This window comes from Protopterus annectens, chromosome 6.part0 (genome assembly GCF_019279795.1).
Source record: "Protopterus annectens isolate FY-2018-M chromosome 6.part0, PAN1.0, whole genome shotgun sequence".
Lineage (NCBI taxonomy): Eukaryota > Metazoa > Chordata > Ceratodontiformes > Protopteridae > Protopterus > Protopterus annectens.
The window spans coordinates 1,104,669,212-1,104,693,470 of NC_056737.1; the positions used below are offsets into that span (position 1 = coordinate 1,104,669,212).

At 43.0% G+C, this 24,259-nt stretch overlaps 1 protein-coding gene across 1 annotated transcript in view; it reads right to left on the reverse strand.

Annotated features, from left to right (window-relative positions):
- The window catches only part of TRIP11 (thyroid hormone receptor interactor 11), a 1,664,886-nt gene that overhangs the window by 985,113 nt on the left and 655,514 nt on the right, over positions 1–24,259 (reverse strand). The window contains exon 7 of the mRNA XM_044073627.1: positions 16,552–16,923. Coding sequence (XP_043929562.1) covers positions 16,552–16,923 — 372 coding nt within the window. The remainder of the gene's footprint in view (positions 1–16,551; positions 16,924–24,259) is intronic.

Sequence of the window (24,259 nt, forward strand, 5' to 3'; positions counted from 1 at the left end):
ATCTTACTGAAATTGGTTCACCTTGTTTGCTCTACATAGACTAGATCCAGGCCTACTGAATCTAGTTTTGTTTATATACTTGTTGTTTGTTTGCTTGTTTTTTCCCCTGGAAGCAAATTTCCCCTAATCAACTTCTCAGCTTCTGTGGATCACTAGTGATATCTGCATTGCTTACTGTACTTATTTCCTTGTTTCACTTGAAAGAAAGTTACTGTTTTCGTTTTGCATTTAGTTACTTGTATCACATTGCACTCAAGTTACCTGGCACTTGCTCACTAAAGCAATTATATAAGTCAGCACTAAAATTAAAAGCACTACACCCTCACTCCCCACTGGCCCTTGTTTTCAATTAAGGATTTCCCAATATTATTCTAGCATGTCCAAAGGTCAGTTGTCAATCTCCCCCGGTCCAGCTGGTGAATCTGGGAATCTTGAGGCAATGTTATAACTGCCTCATGTACACAGACAACCCTCTCCTCCTCCCACATAACACAAATACTTGGAGATGCAGCTATTTAGCCAAACTGGAGGCTGAGTCCCCAACTCAGGTGGCAAGACCAGACAGGGGGAAAAGGAAACTACACACCCCCAAAACCAGCCTAAATAATGCTACCCCCCACTGAATCAAACACATAAACACACAAAGACATACTCGAGGCTCTGAGAAAAAATTTACCTAAACAGCAGAGGCCTCCAAAGCAGACACCCAAACAACTGCTACCTCAAGACCCCCCAAAAGCAACACATAAACCAAAAAAGCAGTGTAAAGCAGTCACAGCCCTTAAGGCCAAATACAACACCAAACATACTTGTCATAGGTGACTCCATAGTCAGACACACTGGCCCCACTCACCAGGCTGAACAAGGAGAGGGTCACAGTAAGCTGCCTTCCCCTAGAATCCACAAACACAAGCACGGGGTCACTCCACAGCAAGTACAAATATGACACAGTCATTGTCCATGCTGGTGTAAACGACCTGAGCGCCCCTCCCTGGACTGCATGAAAAGAGACATAGGGGGCTCTCTGATTATGTAGCCCAGGCAGGTTGACCCTAACCCTGAGCAGTATCCTACTTTCATCAAGAATTTTGACACAAGATAGAGACAAGATGATCAGCTTTAACAATTGGCTTAATGTCTGGTGTCATTCAAAGGGGACCCAGTGTCTGTCTGCCTGGGATGACATGCTTGACAAGCCACGCCCCCAAGGGGCGGCTTGCACCTGTCACCCGGGGATTCGGATATTGGCTAAGGCCCCCCCCCCATAGTCCCTTTTTTAGGCAAGGCTCAAATTCTAAACCTACCACCCTAGAAAAAAAAAATGGGAAGAAATTGAGGGTAATGCTGCTCAATGCCAGAAGTCTAAATCTCAAAATCCCCCTCGAGGCCCTTCTCAGTATGGAGAACATCGATGTCTGTGCTGTAACTGAAACCTGGTTCAAGGCTCCTGAGAGCACCCGGCACTATTGGTTTTACCTCATATCATCCCCGGGCCCCAAAACCCGGACCACTCCACAAAAGGAGGGTGTATCCATATTCAAAAGGATACTCACCCTCCAGGTTGGTAAGCGAAGGAAACCATCCAGGTGCAACTAACAATAGGCAAAACTGCTCTACAAATTGTAGCATGCTACAGGCCACCCTCTCAAACTCAGGAACCCCAAAAGCGTTCCGGAAGACACTGGAGTGTATAAATGTATCTCCAAACACCATCATACTGGGTGACTGCAACTACCCGAATATAGACTGGGAACATTACTCAAGCCCTAACTTTCTACCCCCCCTGTTCCTGGAGTTCATAAATTCAAATGCCATGGAACAGCTAGTCACTGTTCCCACGAGAGGAGAAAATATACTAGCTCTCATTGTCACAAACAGGGGGAAAAATCCCACACCAAGTATACCCCTCTTTGGTAATCTTCTAAACTTCTACAAACCCAAAAAAAGACCTTAAAACTTCCTAAAGAAACTTCACACACCAAATGGTTTATCCTTCAACCCCCCCTCAAAGGCCCAAAAACCCAACCGGGAACCCTTACAAAGTTTTGCATCCGGTGCATGGGTGGTCCCAAAAAAAACCCTTTTCCAAAAAACTTCTGGGGCCCCGTTAAAAATTTTCTGGGGGAAAATTTACTGAAAAACTCCTAAAAATCCCCCCGCTTATTAGTTTCGGTCTTCAATGGAATTTTGGGAAAAATTTCCATGGTTCGGCTCAAAAGGGCCCTTTTTTTGCTAGTTGGCCCGGGTAAACCACAGTTGCTCAAATTGTCCAAAAAAATACTATAACCCCCTTCCAACTATGGAGCATTAGTGAAATTTTGGGGAGAAAATTGGGGTGTAGTCCCACACCCAAAAGGAGGGAAACGCCCTTTAAATAAAAAAAAATAAAGGGAGGATTGTTTGTGCTAACACAAAGGGAATTAAACCCCCCCTAAAGTGTTTTTTCTAGTTCCAAGGTAGTGCCCAAGGGTTTAAAAAATGGTTAAAAGGTGGGTTAAAGGAATTTGTTAAAAATTTGGAAAGAAAACATAAAACCATAAAAAAATATAAATTAACATTGGAAAGTTTGGTTTGAAGGGAAATATGTTTTGAATTTGGGCGATTCTTAAAAGTCAAGGGCCCTTATAAAAGGAGATACACCAAAAAACACAAACCCCCCTGGGGTTTTTAGCTTCCAGTTAAAAGTCCCAATTTTCACAAAATGGGGGCAAATCTTCAGCCCCCAGGGGGACCTTGGCAGCTCCAACCGGGCCTGGTGTCCCCAGGGGGCTCCTTTCCCCCATTGGGTCTACCCCAGAATCAGGCCAACAGGGGGCTTTGGCTGCAAATTTCAAATGCAAAATAAAAAGTAAAGGAGGAATATTCCCTTGAAGGGGTACAAACAAAGCTTAGAGTGGCCTGAAGTTAAACGCCCAAAAAATTTAAACTACCCCCCAAAAACAAGGAAAAAGTAAAATAATATAAACCCAAAATTTCAACCCGGGGGGCCCCTTGCAGTTTTTTTTCACCAATTTAAATTTAAAAGACCTTCTACATTCCCACCCATCTAAGGGGTTTACATCCCAACAGTATATTTTTGACTCTTATTACAGCCCAAGAAAATGCCCCCTTTGGGGTTTCTCCCCAAAATTGCACAATTAAACCCCGTTTCAAAAAGGATAAAGGGGCTCCCAAAAATTTCTATGTCCCGTTGAAAAAATCCCCTTTTAATCGCTCCCCCTTTCCAAGGGGACTGAACAAGGCCTTCCCCCGGTTTGGCTCTCCACCTCAAAAATCCAAACCCCCAAAAAAAATGGCAACGCTTCCCTTGCCGGGTAAAATAGGGGCAATAGATTTAATCAGAATTTGCTTAATAAAATCCCGGTATTGGGGAGAACCCCCCGGTTTTCAAGGAAAAATTTAATTATGGGGGTGTTTTGGGGGCACCGGGTCCCGCTCAGGGAAAAAATAATGGGGACATATTGTTTTATAATGGGGGCCAAAAATTTGGGGTACAAAATGCCTTAGGGGAATACCCAGAAAACCTAAACCAGAAAAAATATAAAAAAAAATTTAAAAATTTATAATTTAAATATACCAAATTTTTTTATTGAATTAATAAAATTTTTTAAAAAATAAATTATTAAAAAATTTTATAAATGGGTGGTGGGGTTTGGTGGGAAAATTTATATTAATTAAAATTTTTAATAAAAAATTAAAATTTAAAAACAAATTTCTTAAAAATATAAAAAAAACCCCAAAACCCCAATTAATTTTTAAAATAAATTTTTAAAATTTTTTGAAGGGTTTTTATAATTAATAATTTTATTTTTATTTCCATAAATTAAAAACCAAAAAGAGGAAATTTTTAAAATTTTTTTGCCCTAATTGTTTGCTCATAATAAAAATTTATTAAATATTTAAAAAATTTTGGGGGTTTAATTTTTTTTTAATAAATTTTTTTAAAAACCCCTGTTGGTTTGTTTAAAGAATAGTTCGCAAGTGTCGGTCGGCAGACTCCTGAAATTTTCGTTTTCGAGTTTCAGAACAAAAGTCTTTAACCTAAAGCTAAGTACCCAGTTGGGGAAACTTTTTCTTGCTCCTTACCGATGTCAGTAAAAATTAATAATTGTATTACTTCTGGGAAGCAAATACCTCATAAGGATTTTCATTTGACTGTATTCCTTGCCTAGGCCCTCACCACAACGTGCCTTGCTGTCGGTTTTCAGCGAAATTTAATTAATGCACTATTAAGCGTCTGTATATTTTTGCATCAAAATATTTTGACTCAAGATTTAACTATCCAGAAATGTCATCGGTAAGCAATCCAACTACCGGAATACCTAAAAAATGCAAAGAAAAAGACAGAGACAGACTATCGAGGTCCAAAACAGACGAAGCTTCTCCAAAACCAGTTGCCGGTTCTCAGTGAGGTGCTTTCGCAGCCCCTGATGCCTGCTACTTTTGATTCGGAGGCCTCTACCGAGTCCCATTCGGAGTCCGGTATACCGTGAGACACTAAGTATTGAACCCACGGATGCTTCTACCTTAAATGGGCCTGGAGCCGCTGAGCAGGCACCAGCTTCTGAGGGTGTTTTCAGGCCTAAAGATTTGTATATTAAATCAACGCCATCTTCAAAACTAAGGCCAAAATCAACATCTATGTCTAAAAAACCGACACTTGGGCCACGTGCACAAGCCCCTATGCCTAAAAAATAAATGATCAAAATGGCTGAGGATTTAATTACCTTGATCAGGGGTACCCCATCCCCTCCTGCTAAGAGGCCTAGGCAAGGCACTGACTATGAATCTTCAGATCAGGTTTCTATTTCTTCTGATTCCTCTTCTGATCAGGAATTATCTATTCAACCTTATGAGGACTCTGATGCAGAAGATTCCATCCCTTCTGCTTCTCCTCCTGAGGATTGTTCTTTTGGAGAAACTCTGCATACCCTAAAGGAAAACTTTCACTGGGAGAGTCAGGAATTCTCAGAATCTAAAAAGAGGCTTAGGGATTTCCTTCTTCTTCCTCAGCATAGGCCTTTGGCTATACCTCCTGTTCTAGACATTGTTGATGATGTTTTCTCAGAATCCAGCATGGCTCCTGATTCCCTGCCTCCGGCTCCTAGTAAGCCAGGCAGACATTACAGGATTCCTGACTCCCACAAATTCCCTTTTAAAAACCCTACTGCTGACCCTGAAACCATTGCGCAATACATCCAAAATAGAAATAAGATCTGTTGAGGAAAAAAAAACTCACTCGCTGTAAACAACAGAATGGTCGACACAGCCACTGCTCTGCTCTTACAGATTTTTTTCCGTCCAGCAAAGAATGATTACTCTGCATTACAATAATCCAAGACAACATATGCATAATATAAAAGTAAAGAAATGACCACAGTATGGTAAATGCCTTGCAACTCCAAAAGAGCTAAAAAGTACAGTTGTGTACACTTACCATAAATGTAGATGTTAGAGTGTATTCACTGTTGCGATCATCACATTTGAGTTATCTGCTTGCAGGTAAGCCCTCAGTCAGCCTGATTATCAAAGTCTTGGGTCCTGTGTCGGTTGCTGTCTCATCTTACATGACGTCAGGTAGTCGGGTATAAAGCATGCAGCCGACACCATTACATCAGTTTTTCTTGCCCCATATGTCAGGTGCCCCATAATGGGAAGCAATTACATACAAGGTTACACCTCCAACAAAAAATCAAATACACCAAAAAGCTTTAAGCATAGTAAACAAGAATAGATGTATAGTCACAAGACAAGTCAGGGGGCTGGAGGGAGGGTAACCAGGACTGCAACAGTGAATACACTTGAACATCTACATTTATGGTAAGTGTACACAACTGTACTATATTCTTCGAGTTTCACTGTTGCAGTCATCACATTTGGGTAGATTCCCAAAGCTAAGGATGGGAGGAGGCAGTTAGATTGCATTAGGACCAGCTAAAAGGCCCTGCAAGATTGCAGTGGCAAAACCAGCTCTGGATTTAGAAAAAAATTGGCAAGTGGTAATGCTTGGTGAAGGTATGTACAGAACTCCAGGTAGCAGCTTCTAGGATGTCCCTGGTAGGGACACCTCTGAGAACGGCTGTAGAGGTAGATGCAGCCCTGGTTAAGTGTGGTCTTACCCCCTGTGGGGTAGGTTTTCCATGGTGCTTATTGCAGAAATGAATGCAATGGCCTGTCTACTTAGAAATGGTTTGCTTTTAAAAGGCCTTCCCCTCTGCCCCTGCAGCAAATGCCACCAGCAGCTGTTCAGATTTCCGGAGAGGCTTAGTCCTGTCCAAGTAAAATCCAAGTTGTCTGTGCATGTCCAAGGAGTGCAGTATTCATTCCCCTTTGTTCTGTGGATTAGACAAGAAGGTTTGCAAATGAATAGACTGATTAAGGGCCACACTGGATACCACATCAGGCATAAATGAGGGATTGGTCCTGAGGGACACCCTGTCTGCATGAAAGATGATGAAAGGCTCCACTGCCATGAGGGCCTGTAATTCAGACACCCTTCTTGCTGAAGTGATGGCTAGAAGGAAGGCTGTTTTCCAAGAAAGGAATTTCAACTCTGCATTTGCAGATGTCTCAAAGGGAGGAAGAGTGAGCTTTTCCAATACAAAGTTAAGGTCCCAGGGCTGGAGTAGGGGCTCTCCTGGGTTGTCTTACGTTTTTGGCCCCTCTAAGGAATTGCTTCAGCAGTGGATGACATTAGAGGGGTGGTTCTGTGCTGTAATATGCTGAAATGGCAGATGCATGAATTTTGATGGAAGAAAAGGAAAGGCCCTTGTGAAGCATCTCAGTTAAGTACTGCAGAATATGGGGTAAACTGGGTACTGCTGTGCCCATCCCCTGAGTTTGGCTCCAGGAAAGTACAGTTTTGTACCTACCATAAATGTAGATGTTCGAGTGCTAATACAGCTGCAGTAATCACAGATGGGTTTTCAGCCGTCAGGCGGTCCCTCGGTCGGCCGAATTCCAAAGTCTTGGTCCGGCGTCGGTTGTTGTCGCTTACTCTTCTGACGTCAGGAAGGCCAGAGTATATAAGACACAGCCGACGCCATGTTCTTCAGTCTTTCTTGCCCCAGATGTCAGGTGCCCCCAAAAGGAAGGCAATACATAAATAAAGCTAATCCACAAATGTAGGCAAATAAAACATAGCAGGATAACCCAGTCAGCAGGTATGAAGAGGTATTCAGGCCCCATGGCCTTACCAAGAGGGGAAGGAGGGAGGGAAACCTGTACTGCAGCTGTATTAGCACACGAACATCTACATTTATGGTAGGTACAAAACTGTACTATGTTCATCGTGCATACAGCTGCAGTAATCACAGATGGGTAGAGTCCCAAAGCTATGCATAGGGTGGTAGGTACTATGAGGAACTGGGTTGAGCCAGAATGCCCTGCAAAACAGCAGTGGCAAAAGCCTGCTCTTGTTCTGGAATATAAGGGCAGATGGTAGTGTTTTGTGAAGGTATGTACAGAACTCCAAGTGGCTGCCTCCAAGATATCCTTAGGAGGCACACCTCTGAGGAAGGCTGTAGAGGTGGCTGTGGCCCTGGTGGAGTGAGATCTGATACCAGTAGGGACAGGTTTCCCATGATAGGAGTAACAAAACGCATGCAGTGGCCAATCCACTTGGAAATGGTCTGTTTGGTAACTGGTTTCCCTGGAGCCCCTACGGCATAGGACACAAAAAGTTGGTCTGATTTCCTGAAGGACTTTGTTCTGTCCAAATAGTAACGTAGCTGCCTATGGATGTCTAAAGAGTGAAGCAGCCTTTCCCCTTTGTTTTGAGGGTTAGGATAAAAGGTAGGAAGGTGTATGGCTTGGTTTAAGGCTACCCTAGATACCACTTTAGGCATAAAAGATGGGTTGGTACAGGGAAACCCTGTCCTGATGGAAGATGAGGAAGGGCTGCACCGCCATGAGGGCCTGTAGTTCAGAAACCCTACGAGCTGAAGTGATGGCCAGAAGAAAAGCTGTTTTCCAGGTCAAATATTGTAGATCTGTTGAAGCAGCAGGTTCAAAGGGAGGCAATGTTAATTTTTCTAGTATGTAATTAAGGCCCCAGGCTGGTATTGGTTGTTTCCTTGGAGGTCTTATATTCTTAGCCCCTCTGAGGAACTGCCGTAAGAGTGGATGTGAGAATAAAGGAGGATCCGTGTTGAATTCTGCAGAAATGGCTGAGGCGTGTATTTTAATTGAAGAAAATGAAAGTCCACTGCTCAGTAGTTCAGCTAGGTACTGTAAAACCTGAGGCAAGTTCAATTTTCTAGGGTCCTGCCCTCTTTTCTCATTCCAACAGCAAAACCGCTTCCATTTTGCGGAGTAAGCTTTTCTAGTAGATGGTCTTCTGGCCTCCAAAATGACATCCTGCACCTCCTTGGAGAGTAGAGTTTGATGTGGTGTTAAGGAATTTTCCATGCAGCGAGGTTGAGTGTTTTCAGCTGGCTGTGAAGGGTTTTGTAGTTGTTCTGCGTCAGCAGAAGAGGTATTAGAGGCAGGGACCAGGGAGGAGTATGTGTTAGGCTCCTCAGGAGTGGATACCAGTGTTGCCTTGACCAGTCTGGAGCAATCAGTATCATCCTCGGTTTGTCTGTTCTTGCTTTCAAAAGCACCTTGGGCAGAAGAGGCAGAGGTGGGAATGCATAAACTGTCCATGTTGTCCAACTGAATGAAAGGGCGTCCACTTTCCAGGCCTTTGGATGGAAGGTCCTTGAACAAAACCTTTTCAATTGATGGTTTCTGTGGGAGGCAAAAAGATCTATATCTGGCCTCCCCCACGCTTGGACTATCTCCGTAAACACCTGTGGATGTAGCTTCCATTCGTGTGGATCTGTCATATTTCTGCTCAGAGTGTCTGCCAGTGTGTTTTCCATCCCTGGCAAGTACTGTGCTTGGAGTTCAATTTGTCCTTCCAGAGCCAAGTTCCAAAGAGTCATGGCTAGTCTGCACAAGGGGTATGAGTGAGTTCCTCCTTGTTTGTTTATGTACCACATTACTGTGGTGTTGTCTGTTCTTATGAGCAATTGTCCTGGATGCAGGAAGTCCTTGAAAGCTGTAATTGCATTTATTACTGCCAGCATTTCTTTTTGATTGATGTGAAGGTGCTTTTCCTTTTGGGACCATCTGCCCTGAATGCACCTGTCCTTCATGTGCGCCCCCCAAGCGTAATCTGAGGCGTCTGTGGTTATGACTTGTTTTGCTTGAGGCTTGCAGAATGGGAGGCCTGTGTTTACTTGACATGCTTGTGCCCACCATAGGAATTCCTTTTGTAGACAGGGAATTATTGGAATAATTGCTTCCAAGCTGTGACTGTGTTGAGACCATAGATTTTTTAGGTACCATTGAAGTTTCCTCATATGCAGCTTTGCACACGGATTAGAAGAATGCAAGATGCCATGAATCCCAGAGCCTGCAGGATTTTCCTTGCAGTAAGCCTGGTACTTTTTGCTAGTATTTTGAAGTACTGAGATAATTGCCCTTGTTTTTCTGGCGTAAGGTATGCCATCTGGGTGTTTGTGTCCAAGCTGGCACCCAGGAAGGTTATTTTCTGAGAAGGTGTTAGCTTTGATTTCTCCTTGTTGATGGTGTATCCCAGAGAAAGCAGTAACCGTGTCACATATGCCAGATGTTCCAGTAGTATATGTTTGCTGTCCGCTTGGATCAGGCAGTCGTCCAGATAAGGGTAAATTTGTATCCCTTGAAGTCTGCAGTAGGCAATCACTGATGCCAGGCACTTGGCGAATACTCTGGGCGCAGTAGATAAGCCAAAGGGCAATGCAGAGAATTGATAGTGGATTGAACCTGCAAGAAATCTGAGGTATCTTCTGCAGCTTTGTCTGATTGGGACATGCAGGTATGCCTCCTTGAGGTCCAATGTTACCAGCCAAAACTCCTTGCCCAGCATGGGAAGAAGTTGCTGTAATGTGAGCATCTTGAATTTTGGCACGAGTAGAAATGTGTTTAGGATGGATAAGTCCAGAATGGGTCTCCAGTCGGTTCCTTTTCTTGGTACCACGAAAAGTCTTGAATAAAAACCTTGACCTTGTTGGTGCGTAGGTACCTTTTGTATAGCCCTCATGTTTAGGAGCTTTGAAATTTGCAGTTGTGCCTCTACCCTTTGATTTTGTGGTAGGTTTGGCATGCCTCTCATTTTTGGAAGAGTGTGAAATTGAAATTTGTAGCCTCTGTTTATAATGTCCAGTATCCATTTGTCTGTTGTGACAATATGCCAATTGCTTGCAAATAATGCTAGCTTCCCTCCCAAAGGTGCTGCCAGTTGAGACTTGCTTGGCATGGAAATGAGGGAGTCATTGAGTTTGCTTCTTGTATTGTTGTGCACTGTCTTCACAACCTCTTGGTGCTGGAGATTGCCATTGTCTGCCTCTATATGACCCTTGTGATTGCCCTCTGCCCCTTCCGCGTCTGTATCTGCCTCTTTGGGGCTTGTCAGTGGCTGGAAAGGACCAGTTTTTTGATGGCCAATTCCTGCTAAATCGTGGTGGCTGGACCTGTAAGAAAGCTTTGACAGTTTGCATAGATTTGGCTTTCTCTTCCATTTTTCGCAACATATCCTCAGCATTAGAACCAAAAAGAACATCCTTTTGTAAAGGTGCATCAAGAAGTTTTGCTTTCACATGATCAGGCAGATTTTGTTCCCTAAGCCAGGCATGTCTGCGAATGACTGATCCTGTAGCAGCCGCTCTACTGGAGGCCTCTAGGGCATCATAACCACATTGTAAAGTGTGTTTACCCACTTGTTCTGCACTATGCATCATATCCTGTAACTCCTTTAAATCCAGTTGTTCAGGTTGAGACATTTTGTTTTTTAATTGTGATAACAGGAACTGTTGATATTTAATCATATGAAACTGGCAGTTTAAGGCCCTCATGGCTAGGGTGGCCGAGGTATAAACCTTCTTACCCCACCTTTCTAGAGATCTAGATTCCCTTTCTGCAGGAAGTGGGTTCCTGGCAGTGGAGGCCTTTATTCCCTTAGGGCCTTGTGAAATGGTTTCAGGGTCAGCATTATGGCCTTTGTAGAGAAATTGGTGAGAACTGGGTACTCTGTAATATCTATCAGGCTTAACTGGTGCAGGAGGCAGTGAATCAGGATTAAAACAAGCCTCCGAATAAACATCATCCAGTACCTCCAAAACAGGGGGAATAGCCAGAGGTCTGTGCTGAGGTAACCAAAGAAATTCCCTAAGTCTTTTCTTGGAGTCTGAAAAGTCTTGGCCTTCCCAATGGAAGTGTTCCGTCAAGGTGTGCAAGGTTTCCCCAAAAGAAAAATCCTCAGGGGGGGATACAGAAGGAATAGACTGCTCTGCATCCGAATCCTCAAAAGGGGAATAAGAGTGTTCCTCAGCATCAGAATGCTCTGATAAAATGGATCCCTGATCAGAAGAGGGGGATTCTTCCTCCACTCTGGGTCTCTTGTCAGGAGGGGGCTGAGAACCCCTGATAAGAGTAATTAGATCCTCAGCCATTTTAAGCATCTGTTTCTTAGGCATGGGCCCAGGAGATGGGCCTTGTGCAGCAGGCCTAGTGTGATGCCTGGCTGCTTTGGATTTAGTAAAGGCCTTAATAGAAAAAGAGGATGAAGGCCTAAATACACCATGGGTGGATGTAGATCTGTCCACATTAGTAGGCTCGACATAAGCTGGGGCTTGGTTGTAGTCTGGGAAAGGGCCGATGACCCAGCGGTCTCGGTACAGAAGACACCGCCGAAGGAGTGTCGCCGGTAGTCAGGGACTGCAAAGGCGTCTCACTGAGAACCGGACCACGTGGAGCCTGTTTCGGCGTGGTGTCGGTGGAGACCGCGGGCCTCGCATGTCGGTCCTTTTCCTTATGCTTTTTGGATAAAGCGGTAGTCGGAGTGTCCGACATTTTATAGTCAAAAGCTTTACCAAAAAGTGTTGGGCGAACTCACGACTCTTGATAGTGCGTTTATTGAAGGTAGCGACAAAGCGACAGCCCGAGACGTCGTGGTCTGGGCCCAAACAAGGTATGCAAAGGGAATGGAAATCCTTATGCGGTATTTGCTTCCCACAAGAAATACAATTATTAACTTTTTCTGACATCGGTCTGAGGCAAGAAAAGATTCCCCAACGGGGTACTTAGCTTTAATGAAGACTTAGGTTCCAAATATTTTCGTAATTCAGGAGCTGGCCGACCGGCACTTGCGAACTGCTTCTGCTTCGGGCACCGCGCGGCAAAAAAGACTGAAGAACATGGCGTCGGCTGTGTCTTATATACTCTGGCCTTCCTGACGTCAGAAGAGTAAGCGACAACAACCGACGCCGGACCAAGACTTTGGAATTCGACCGACCGAGGGACCGCCTGACGGCTGAAAACCCATCTGTGATTACTGCAGCTGTATGCACGATGAACATCTGAATCTTTTCTATTTTTCAGCATAGGATTTTCTAGTACTAGGCCTCCTTGCCTCCAGAATGACATCCATCACTTGCTTACTGAGGGATGGTAACTTAGAGGTAATTAGCCAGGCTGCAAGGTTCAGGGTTTGAAGCTGTGGGTGCAGAATCTGGCCCTCCTGCTGGGGCAGCAAGGCAGGGGTCTGAGGCAGGTGCCATGGTGCCAGCAGTGATACACTGCGCAAGAAAGAGTACCAGTGTTGACGTGGACAGTCCGGTGCAATCAGTGTTGTCCTTGGTTTGTCCTGTTTTATCTTTAATAGCACTTTGGAGAGGAGAGGCAGAGGAGGAAAGGCATAAACAGACAGATTTTTCCAGGTGAAGGACAGGGCATCCACTTTCCAAGCTTGTCTGTGAGGAGTCTTTGTGCAGAATTTGTCCAACTGGTAGTTCTGAGGGGAGACAAACAGGTCTATCTCTCGGCTCCCCCATTTGTTTCTCAACATGTTGAATATCTTTGGTTCCGGTTTCCACTCGTGTGGGTCCATCAGATTTCTGCTTAGGTCATCTGCCAGTGTATTTAGCTTTTCTGGCAGAAACTGAGCCTGTAGGTGCACTTGGGTAGCTCAAGGCTGTGTTCCACAGAGCCATGGCTAGTCTGTAGAGAGGGAATGAGTGGGTTTCCCCCCCTGCTTATGTACCACAAAACAGTGGTGTTGTCCGTCTTTACCAATAATTGTCCTGGAAGAATGTGGCCCTTGAAGAGCACTCTGTACAGCTAACATTTCTTTTTGACTGATATGGAGGTGAATTTGACTTGGGTTCCATTTGTCCTGAATGCACTGCCCTGCCAAGTGAGCCCCCCTTGCATAGTCTGATGCGTCGGTTGTTAGGGAAGGTTTGGGCGGCAGGGAGTAGAGAGAATGGCAGTCCCTTGTTTTGGTGGCGGGCCTCTGCCCACCAAATAAACTATCTTTAGACAAGGTATGACAGGAATCATTGATTCTAGATCCTGAGAATGTTGACACCATAGGCTTTTTAGAAACCATTTTAGTTTCCTCATATGCAGTCTTGCATACAGAATTAGCAGAATGCAAGAGGCCATGAACCCCAGGGCTTGCAGTATTTTCCTTGCAGATAGCTGGGTCTTTGTGGCTAGCAGATTGAAGTAGGCTGTCAAATTAACTTGTTTCTCTGGCATGAGGTAGGCCATCTGGGAAGTTGTATTCAAGCTTGCTCCCAGGAATACAATTTATTGGCAGGGTACAAGATTTGATTTATTTTCGTTTATGGTGTACCCCAGACAAGTTAGCAATTTCTTTACAAATGCCAGATGATTTAATAGTATGTCCTGGCTTTCTGCCTGAATTAGACAATCATCCACGTATGGGTATACTTGAATATTTCTTTGCCTGCAAAATGCAATGACTGGAGCTAGGCACTTTGTGAATACCCTGGGCGCAGTAGATAAGCCAAAGGGCAGTGCAGAGAACTGGTAGTGCATGTAGCCTGCTTTGAAGCGTAGGTATCTTCTGCAAGATTCCCTTATTGGGATGTGCAGGTAGGCTTCCTTTAAATCCAGTGTTGCCAACCAGGCATTTTTGCCTAGCATGGGAAGCAGCTGATGAAGCGTTAGCATCCTGAATTTTGGGATTACCAAAAAAGTGTTTAGGACAGACAGGTCCAGGATAGGACGCCAGGAATAGTCTTTCCTGGGTACCAGGAAAATCTTGAGTAAAAACATTGCCCCCATTCTTCTTCTGGGACAGGTTGAATAGCCCTGATGCTTAAAAGAGAGAGAACCTGCTTTTGAGCCTCTGCCCACTGATTTGGGGGTAGGTCTGGCCAACCATTTGGGGTTGGTAAGGAGTGGAAGGGGAATCTGTACCCTTGGGAAACTATATTTAGAACCCATTTGTCCTGGGTAATGAGTTCCCAATTTTTTGCATGCAGGGCGATCTTTCCCCCTAAAGGAACATTCAGCTGAGCATGGCTAGGAAGATTTAAAGTTAAGTCATTGAGACAGTTCACCATAGTGGGGAGTCTTACTACTCCCTGCTTTGGAAGTGGGAGCCCCCCACTGCTTAGTCCTGTGATCACCCTGGGACTGAAGCCTGCGTGTTCTGCTGGTTCTGGGTTTGGACTGAGAAGGCCTGGAAGAGGCAGGAAAGGACCAATTCTCAGAGGGCCAATGCCTACTAAATCTGGGTGGGTGTACTTGCAGGAAACCTTTAAAAGTTTGCATAGATTTAGCTTTTTCCTCCATCTTTTTAAGTAGTACTACTGCTTTGCTGCCAAACAGGCGGTTTTGGTTTAAGGGAGCATCCAGTAATTTAGTTTTAACATGATCTGGCAAAGATTGCTCCTTAAGCCAAGCATGCCTTCTAAGTACAGACCCAGTGACAGCAGCCCTGCAAGATGCCTCTAATGAATCAAAATCACATTGCAAAGTATGTTTTCCCACTTGTTCAGCAGAATGCATTAAATCCTGTAAATCCTTATTTTCAGCAAAGTCAGGAGTCAACATACTTTTCTGTTTAAGCAAACCAATAATATTCTGCTGATACTTCATATGAAACCAGCAATTTAAGGCCCTAATGGCTAACATTGCAGAAGTGTATACCTTCTTATCCCATCTATCTAGCACCCTGGAATCTCTATCAGAGGGGGTAGGATTCTTGGCAGTAGTGGCCTTAATGCCCTTGGGTCCCCGTGAAATGGTCTCAGGATCCGCAGTAGGATTTTTAAAGAGGAACTTGTGAGAGTCAGGTACCCTGTAAAACCTATCAGGTTTTCTGGGAGCAGGAAGTAAAGAGTCAAGGGTCAGGCTAGATTCCAAGAAAGCATCATCTACAATGTCCAGAACAGGAGGGATAGCTAAAGGCCTGTGTTGAGGCAGGAGTAAGAATTCCTTAAGCCTCTTTTTGGAGTCAGAGTAATACTGGCTTTCCCAGCAGAAATGCTCCCTAAGAGTATGCAAGGTTTCACCAAAAGAGAAATCCTCTGGAGAGGAAGCAGAGGGAATGGAGTCCTCTGCATCAGAATCCTCATAGGTAGATAAGGGAAAATCCTGGTCTTCAGAAAAAACAGAAATTTCAGAATCCTAATCAGAAGAATCAGAGGAAAATCAGTTCTAGTTCTCTTAGAGGGAGAAGGGTGGCTTCCCCTGATTAGAGTAATAAGGTCTTCAGCCATTCTTATTTGTTTTTTAGACAAAGGGGCCTGACCATGCGGTCTGGGCGTAATTTTTCTGGGCATGGATAGAGTTTTAGGCCTTGAAGAAGAAGATGGCATCGGTTTAATATGCAAGTCAGTAGGCCTGAATACACCCTCAGAAGCCGGTGCCTACACAGCAGCTCCGGACCCATCCAAGGTAGAGACATCCGCAGGTTCCACAGTCGAAGAAGCATCTCATGGCATACTGGACTCGAAATGGGTCTCAGTAGAGGCCTGCAAATTTGAAGTAGCGGGTATCAGGGACTGCGAAAGCGCCTGAGTACCGGCGAACTGGCGACTAGCTTAGGAGAAGTGTCGTCAGCAGCTTTGGACCTATGCGGTCTGTCTTTATCTTTGCGTTTTTTCAGAATTTTGGTAGTCGGGTGGCTTACCGAAGCCATTTCTGGATAATTGAACCGGGTACCAAAATATTTAGATACGAAAATGGACCGACGAACAGTAATGAGGTTTGAATAAGGCACAAAACCGACAGCGAGGTATGTCGTGGTCTGGGCCTAGGCAAGGAATGCAGTACGAATGAAAATCTTTATGAGGTATTTGCTTTCCACAAGAAATACAACTGTTAACTTTTACTGACATTGGTTTAGAGCAAGTAAAAGGTTCCCCAATGGGGTAATTAGCTTAGTTGTAGACTTTGGATCTGAAACTCGAAAACGAAAATTTCAGAAGTCGGCGAACCCGCACTTGCGAACTGCTTCTGCTTTGGGCACCGTACGGCAAGAAAGACTGATGTAATGGCGTCGGCTGCATGCTTTATACCCCTGACTACCTGACGTCATGGAAGATGAGACAGCAACCGATGCAGGACCCAAGACTTTGACAATCAGGCCGACTGAGGGCTACCTGCAAGCAGATAACCCAAAGGTGATGACTGGAACAGTGAAACATGAAGAACATCTGTTACAGTTTTTGCTGGACATGGTTAGTCAGACTACATCAGATACCGTACCAGAAAGTGCTTTTTGAAGCTGAAGCAGTGTATTCTCCTCTTCTGCTGACATTTTCTGGTTAACATTTTCATGCAGCTCTTTGACAAGTGACTGCTGTTCAGCAAGAATGTTCTTTACAAGGTCAAAGTCCATCTGCAGCTGGTTGTAGTCCTGTGTTATCTGGGCCTTTTCTGACTTCGCACACTCAGCCTCATGATAAAGTCTGGCATTCTCCTCCTCCAGTCTGTGCACTTTTTCACCAAGATTTTGCAGCTGCTGTTCCAGTTCTTGTGCTTCCTGTTTGGAAATTGTTGCCTCACCTTCTAAGCTCTGAATGGTTCTCTGCAGCTCCATGACTTTGGTGTGATTAGATTCTGGAACACCAGCTTCACCTGAAAAAAAGAAGAAAGACCAACAATATAAAGCAAAAAACAGCTACAATACTGAAATCCACAACTGCAAGACTTTCCAGGTATAACAGAACCTTAAAGCAATGTTTCTGATGTTCCAACCCTAATCACGGCATCTGATGATCTGAGCGACTGTGCTTTCCTTCCCTGTCATTCCTTACATACTGGGCTTTTTTTTTTTTGCTACACAAAAGGCTTTGTAGACCTTTTATTATGCCATGACCCAAACATACATACGGCATCCTTCAGTGACATCACCCTAGGGATATAACTGGGATATGTCCACAGACTTTGATGGATGAGATCCTGCAGCTGGACAATGATATAGCCATTAAAGTCTACAAATATGCATCAGCCTAAAGGCACACAGGGCAGTGCTGTCCATACTGCTGGCAATCTGAATTCAGGTATACATTTAAGGTACTGGTAGGAATGGCCTGGTGGATAGGATGAAGTGGCCAAAAAAAGACGGTCATCCTAGAGGAGGGTCTGGGGAAAACTGTTGTCTGGGCAAACTCTGATGGAGACCAGGAGCTTATAAGTCACCTCTCTAAGGGGGTGTCAATGTCTATTTCTTTGTGAGCAATGCATGCACCCGGTTTTGCTGACATTATTACACAAGCTACTTCTACAGTTACGGAACTTAACCAGCCACAATATCCTGACTACTTGTCCGAAATTCCCCATCACATCACCCACTCCCTTGGTCTAAACGGAATACTGAGGCACGTTTATCAAGGAGTCTGTGATCCCCACTCTTTGAACAGTCACACTTGGGACTATCTGGAAAGTAACAACTGTTGGAGATGTGTGGATGCAGAACTGGAAATTATCCAGAGTCAAATTGGAAGGAAACAAAGTCAGTGACATACTTGTGTAAAATATAGACAAATACAGGCAAAATGCATCACAACACTGGCATTTAACATGCTGTGATGCAAAAGACATGTGAAAATACTGGTAAATCATAACTGCTGAAAAAACAAAACAATTGCAGTAATACTTTCCAACAAATATATATTCTTTTCAAAGTACTATACATGTTCTGCAACAAATATTAAAGTAAATACTCTGCTATAACAATAAAGAATATTATACATGTACTTCAAATACAGCTGCTAATTCCAAGTAGGGGCTGTTGGCATAGCTAACAGGGACCTAAACATGGTCTGCAATTTGAATAGGATGTGCTGGAGGGACAGATTTGTCTCCCAGTGATGCCAATTCATGTGAAGCAAAGCATCTCTATGATACTGTTCAAAATGAACCTGGACAAGTGGATGGGGCACCGTAAATTCTTACCGGGGATAGCGCCCACAACCCTCCTGGACATGGGTAGTCATTACTAAATACAATCCTGGGTATTGACTAGAGTATCATTGGTACTACATTGGGATAAAACAGCTAGGCTTGAAATTACCTCCTGATCGATAGCCTAGTAACCTCCTACGATCCTACGATTATAGCTGACAGCGTACTAGTCAAAAGATCATTTAGAACCATAAAACCCTGAGGTACACATGTTTTCATATTAACCACATACTGGTGAATTTATATGAACTTGCCACAAAGTAAAAAAAAAAAACAGCAGTTTGCCTCTAGTATGCTAACAATTGGTTGTAAAGGGAGCACTGGTTCATCAGCATCCTGAGCAGTTTAGTCAATCTTCCCAGCCGTACATAACATCTTAAATCAACTATTCCTTGCCTGTACTCATTTTAATTGCAGTTCTGTAAACCGACACCTTTTTCCACTTAAAGCATGTATAAGAATATTGTAACTCTAACTCGCAAAAGTATAGCATTCATTTCACCCTGCACATGGAGCATTCATTGCACCCTGCACATGGAGCATTCATCGCACCCTGCACATGCTGCATTCATCGCACCCTGCACATGCACAACATTTCTCCTTCCTAGTTTTGTGCTCACTGTGCTCATCTGAATCTACTTCATTTAATTGAACAAAAATGTTAGAAATGCAAAACATTGATCCTGAAAAGATTAAGATCAATTTACATAGAAACCTAAGTTGTAAGCAGGGGGGTGGGGAGTGCTGTCACCCTGCAAACTATACATACCAACTCTGAGCTCACAGAACAGCGAGGAAAGGGCAAACCCCTAACCCGGCTGCACTGAGGTCTCACAAATACAAAGGTCAGCATTCTTCTTTTGCCAGCATTTGTTCGATATGATCAGTGATGGATTATAATAGGGGCAATTAGGGTGCTGCCCAGGGCCCTGGACTCTAGGGAGTGGAACTATTACAGAGTACAAACTGCCCCAACCTGTTGAATTTTCCTTTTTCATTTTCTTTAAGCATGTTTTTTCCCCTCCAGTGTTTAAAAATCCTACCAAACCACGCATGCATCTTTTTCTTTAAGCGGGGGCTTTCTTTTGTTCTGACCGTGAGGTCATAGGTCCATACCTTTCCACCGTTTACTGTTTTGTGCACTGGGAAATGAACCTAACCTTCTCCACCATTTACCTGACCTGTGTGATCATCACTTAACTGTTCTATGCACACTGTCAAAAATGTTTACCCAACTGAGAGATTGTAGGTGGATATGCATGCAGTCAGGAAAGTGAAGAATTTGTATCTTTAGGGGCAGATGGACTTATTTTATACAGAAAAGGTAAGGAAGTGTGTGTGTGTGTGTGTGTACGCACATATGCACCTCCATCCTAAACATCATTAATGGACCAAAGCCATTACCAGGGAATCCACAACTACTTCAACTTGCAGATGGACTGAAACAAAAAAAAGTAAATCACTAAATCACTCAGTCAATACATTTTCATAATATTTATGCCCCATCTGATTTTTTCTTTTCAATCTATTTATTTAGATAAGCCCTCTTTAGGGCAACTTGGGGGTACTGTCTGGTTAAGTAATTTGCTCAGAGTCGTACCTTAAGCAAATGGAGAAAGAAAGACAAACCCTGCACCTTAGACTTCAGGCAGCAGCTCATTAACTGCCAGATGTCTATCAACTTCTTTATTTCTGTTAAACAATGGAAGATAACAGTCAGTCAGTAATCATTAGTGTTTTGCAGTTCTTGATAATGAAAATATATGTCAGGGCAAAACCCCGTTGTCCTGTTAACTTAAGTGAATTACAGTAGTACGTCTATTATGCATCTCGGAATTTGCAGAATACATCTGATTTTGCCTAAAATTTATGCCATGTCTATCTGACAAATCACTGAGGATCACCATCAATCGGCAATGATGGTCATTAGAGTTTCACAGACATTATTGTTCAGAAAATACATGCACATGCAATACCTGTTGTTCTTTTGACCTTTTAAGTGAATTACAGCTGCATGGTACTTAAGGTTCTCAGTTGATAAACTGCATCATGTAGTCAAGAGTTCTTCTGCCTCCATTTTCCAACTGTGTGACTTTCAGCAAGTCATTTCACCAAACGGTGCTCCCAGGTCACCAAGAGAAGGAACACTCTGCCCAGTCAGCTTATCTGTTTAACAAACGGGCAATAACATATTTTAAACTTTTCTCTTTCGAGGGCATTCTCCTCCCCACTGGTTTTTCTGTTTCTATCCAGAATTCTTGAACAAAAAAGTTAAAAGGTATTTTAGTCTGTGCCCTGCTAAATGCTTGTGTCTTTCAAATTTTTGCGGACTGCATTTACTAAATGACAGGTATGTGAGTTTCAGACTTTGTATCCTTCTGCTAATGTAAAGCTTGTTATTATATCAACTAAGTAAAAAAGAGGAATATTTAAAATCTGTTTGACATCTCGGGTCATTGTTTCTGTTTCGTAAGCTACAAAGTTGAAAGAACAGAGGAGACTTCAGTGGATTGCTCTATATGATTCTGATAGCAGCAAGATACATTTCTGGGATAATTTTAAAGAATTTATTCAAATGATCTCATGTTGATATCGGAGGTGTACAAGTCATACAAGGGGCTACATTTGATGGTTTTGTGTTTCTGTGCGTGCGTCTCTGTGCGTGCGCACGATTGCACACAAGAGCACACAGAGGGCACCTTTCTCAACTGTTCCCCATACTCTCCTCTTGAACTTGTATATAACAACTCCAAGATCACCATACTTCATAAAAAAACAGAATATTCTGAGAAATGACATCTCAGACTTAGTATATTTAAGTCCAATCTTTCGGCTTTTCAGTCTCAGTATTTCGAGATTCCCTCTAGTGGGTCCCGAGATTTCAAATGTTTACCCTTTGAAGTACTTTCTCTACAGACTTCAGTAAATGCGAAGGGGCTGACATTTGTCAGGTCAGTATAGTCTGCATTATTTGGAGTGATAATCAGAATCATCTGGTCTTCAGCATCCATTATGCACTCACTGCTGCATATTACTGTGATATTGTCTTCTCTACAAGATAGACTGCACAGGATGTTTGCATTTCATTAAAAACTTTTAATATGTCTGGCAGTCAACAATGAGCACTAATGCTCTGACTTGTTAATAAGCTGCTTCCTGTGCCAGGGGTGCAGGGTTTGAAACGTTCCACCTTTATTTACTGAATATGCGTGACCTTGAGCAAGTCACTTGGACAGTTCTTTGGAGCAATTGGGAATTTGGGACAGTCTCTTTAATGGTCTCTTGACCTCATTCCTAGTAACTAACTACCAACCTGTGTTTGTGTTTTACCAGCCATTCCCTGTTGCATTGCTGATCTATGTCAGGAAATGTTATAGCAATATCATGAGCAAACCAATATTTAATGCAACACAAGCCATGTACTCCTCAAGGGCAGCAAGCACTGCATTTGTAGAAGCAATGAAATGCAAAGTTGTTTGACAACTGCAACATCTGCATTAAGAGTACCAACCTATGAACCTATAATGGTTATCGTTAATGTGGAATAATTCAAATGATTTTTACTTCTGCAGAGATTGTGTATATTGACTCATTATATGTTATCAGGTGGTCGACATTTTTATCTTCTCACCATAAATGCTCTTCTATTTAAACTTGCTACACATGTCTATGCCTTATGATGTAGTTAGTGATCTTTATGCAATATCAATTGTACAAATAAAGTGCATTTAATTTATTTCTTCATAACAATAAGGGTCGTAACAATCAACAAAGTAGCTGTAACTGTTGGTGTGGTTGAAGGGGTATCTGTGGAATTAAGTACATTATTCTCTTATCAGCTGTTCATTTTAAACCATCTTCTGGTTTAGCAGGACTAGTTTGCACATGTGTTTGGATTAAGTTGGCATATTTTACTATGGCTACTTTGAGTTTGTGAAACATTCTTGAAATATGTTGCTTTGATCATGACTACTGCTATTATTTTTTTGACAAAGACATCCGAGAAGGATGGCATCAACATTGCTGCTATAATTGCTGGGTTTGGAGGATATCTGCAGATACAAATGACTGACCTTGCTGAAAGTTGATCATTAGTCTGTTTTGCAGGACTAGTGTGTATTTGTATAAAACAAATTGGAATACTTTACTGTGGCCATTTTTATCACAGGCATGTGAACTGTAAACAGTCAATAAAGTAGCCATAACTGAGGAGTATGGATATTGGTAAATTATAAAAATAAATTATGTACTTACCATAATGTTCCATGTGAGTTGTTCATCTCGCCTTCATTCTTACAAATGGGTTCAGAGCCGATCCCTCAGCTCCGAGTCGGCCGCTTTCACAAGCTTGAGGTTTTTTGAGTAGCTCGAGGCCAACTCCCTATCCCATGATGCTCTCTGCCTCACCTCAGATCTAGTTTCCTGATCCCAACATATACAATACAAGAAAAACATGAACACTACTCGAGCTGGAGTAAGAAATCCTATACAAAGACCCACCAGACCGCAAAACTCTTACTCATTCTTCGAGAAGCCTGGAGGGGGTAGGCGGGAGGGAATGTAAGAATGAAGGCTAGTTGAACAACTCACATGGAACATTATGGTAAGTACATAACTTCTTTATGTGAAGTTGTTCAATCTCGCCGTTCATTCTTACAAATGGGTAGCGTCCCAAGCACCATTCATCCTGGGTGGTTCATGGGAGTATATTCCTAAGGACAGTGTAACCAAAGGAAACCCTGTCCCTGGAGGCCTTATCTACTTTGTAATGCATAATGACGGTATGTGGCTTTGATCAAATGGCAGCTGCACATATGTCCAATGGCAGTCTAGCCATATAAGTCGAAGAAGTAGAAACGACCCTTGTGGAATGCGCCTTCACATTGTGTTCTAACGGCTGATTCATGGAAGAATATGTGAATTTTAAACAAACAGTCAACCATTTGGAAAGAGTGACTTTTGACACCGGTAGCCCTTTCTTGGTATCAGAATGAGAGACAAAAAGTTGTTCTGATTTCCTAAATTCTTTTGTTCTATCCAAATACAATCTGATTTGTCTGTGAACATCAAGTTTATGAAACATATACTCCAACCTGATGGAATGGTTACTGAAGAAATTTGGAAGTTCAATAGTTTGATTTAGATTAGCCTCTGAACATACCTTTGGAAGGAAGGAAGGGTTAGCCCAGAGGGACACTCTTGTCAGGGTGAAAAATCAAATATGGGGGTTTAATTTATTTATTTTATTTATTTATTTAAATTTGTTGACCGGGAGTGTCCGACTGGACGTAGGTCCATTTTCAGCTGAGGCCCGGGGAGAAAACCTCCACAGTAAAATAAACAGACAGTAGTTACATTGGATTACATAGCGATTAACAATTTAACATAGCAATTACTTACAACATATTTACAGATGAAGAACATAGTACATCAATAGACAACTAGAATCTTTATCTGTGAAGTACATAACAGACATTAACAAATGTTACAATGAGAAGTTCCTGCTGTATAATAAGTACTAGGCTTATGAGCATCTGAGCTTGCTATAATCAAGGTAGTTAGTGGAGTGGAAAGAAAGGTAGTGGTTGGATGGGGTGGATGATATTAGAGTGGGAGTTGCAAGGGCATAGCCAGCATGTTTTAGGTGCGCTTTTAGTAAAGTTTTGAAGTGGGTGCATGATGGTACGGAGGTAATTGTGGGTGGGAGTGAGTTCCATAATTTGGCTATGGCGCAAGAGAATAGTGCTTCACCAGCAGAGTTATTGGCTTTAGTGATCTGCAAGTGATTTTTGTTGCTGGATCTTAGTGGTCTGGTGGTGCGATAGGGTTGGAGTAGATTCTGGAGGGATGGGACATTTAGTGGATGGTTTACTAGTTTGTGGGCGAGTGACAGTTGATACCACTGAAGGAGGTGAAGGAGTTCAAGCCAGCCCAGTGCAGCAAGTGAGAGACAGTGGTGACTACGGTAGGATGCCCCGGTGGCGAATTTGGCGATTTTGTTGTAGCG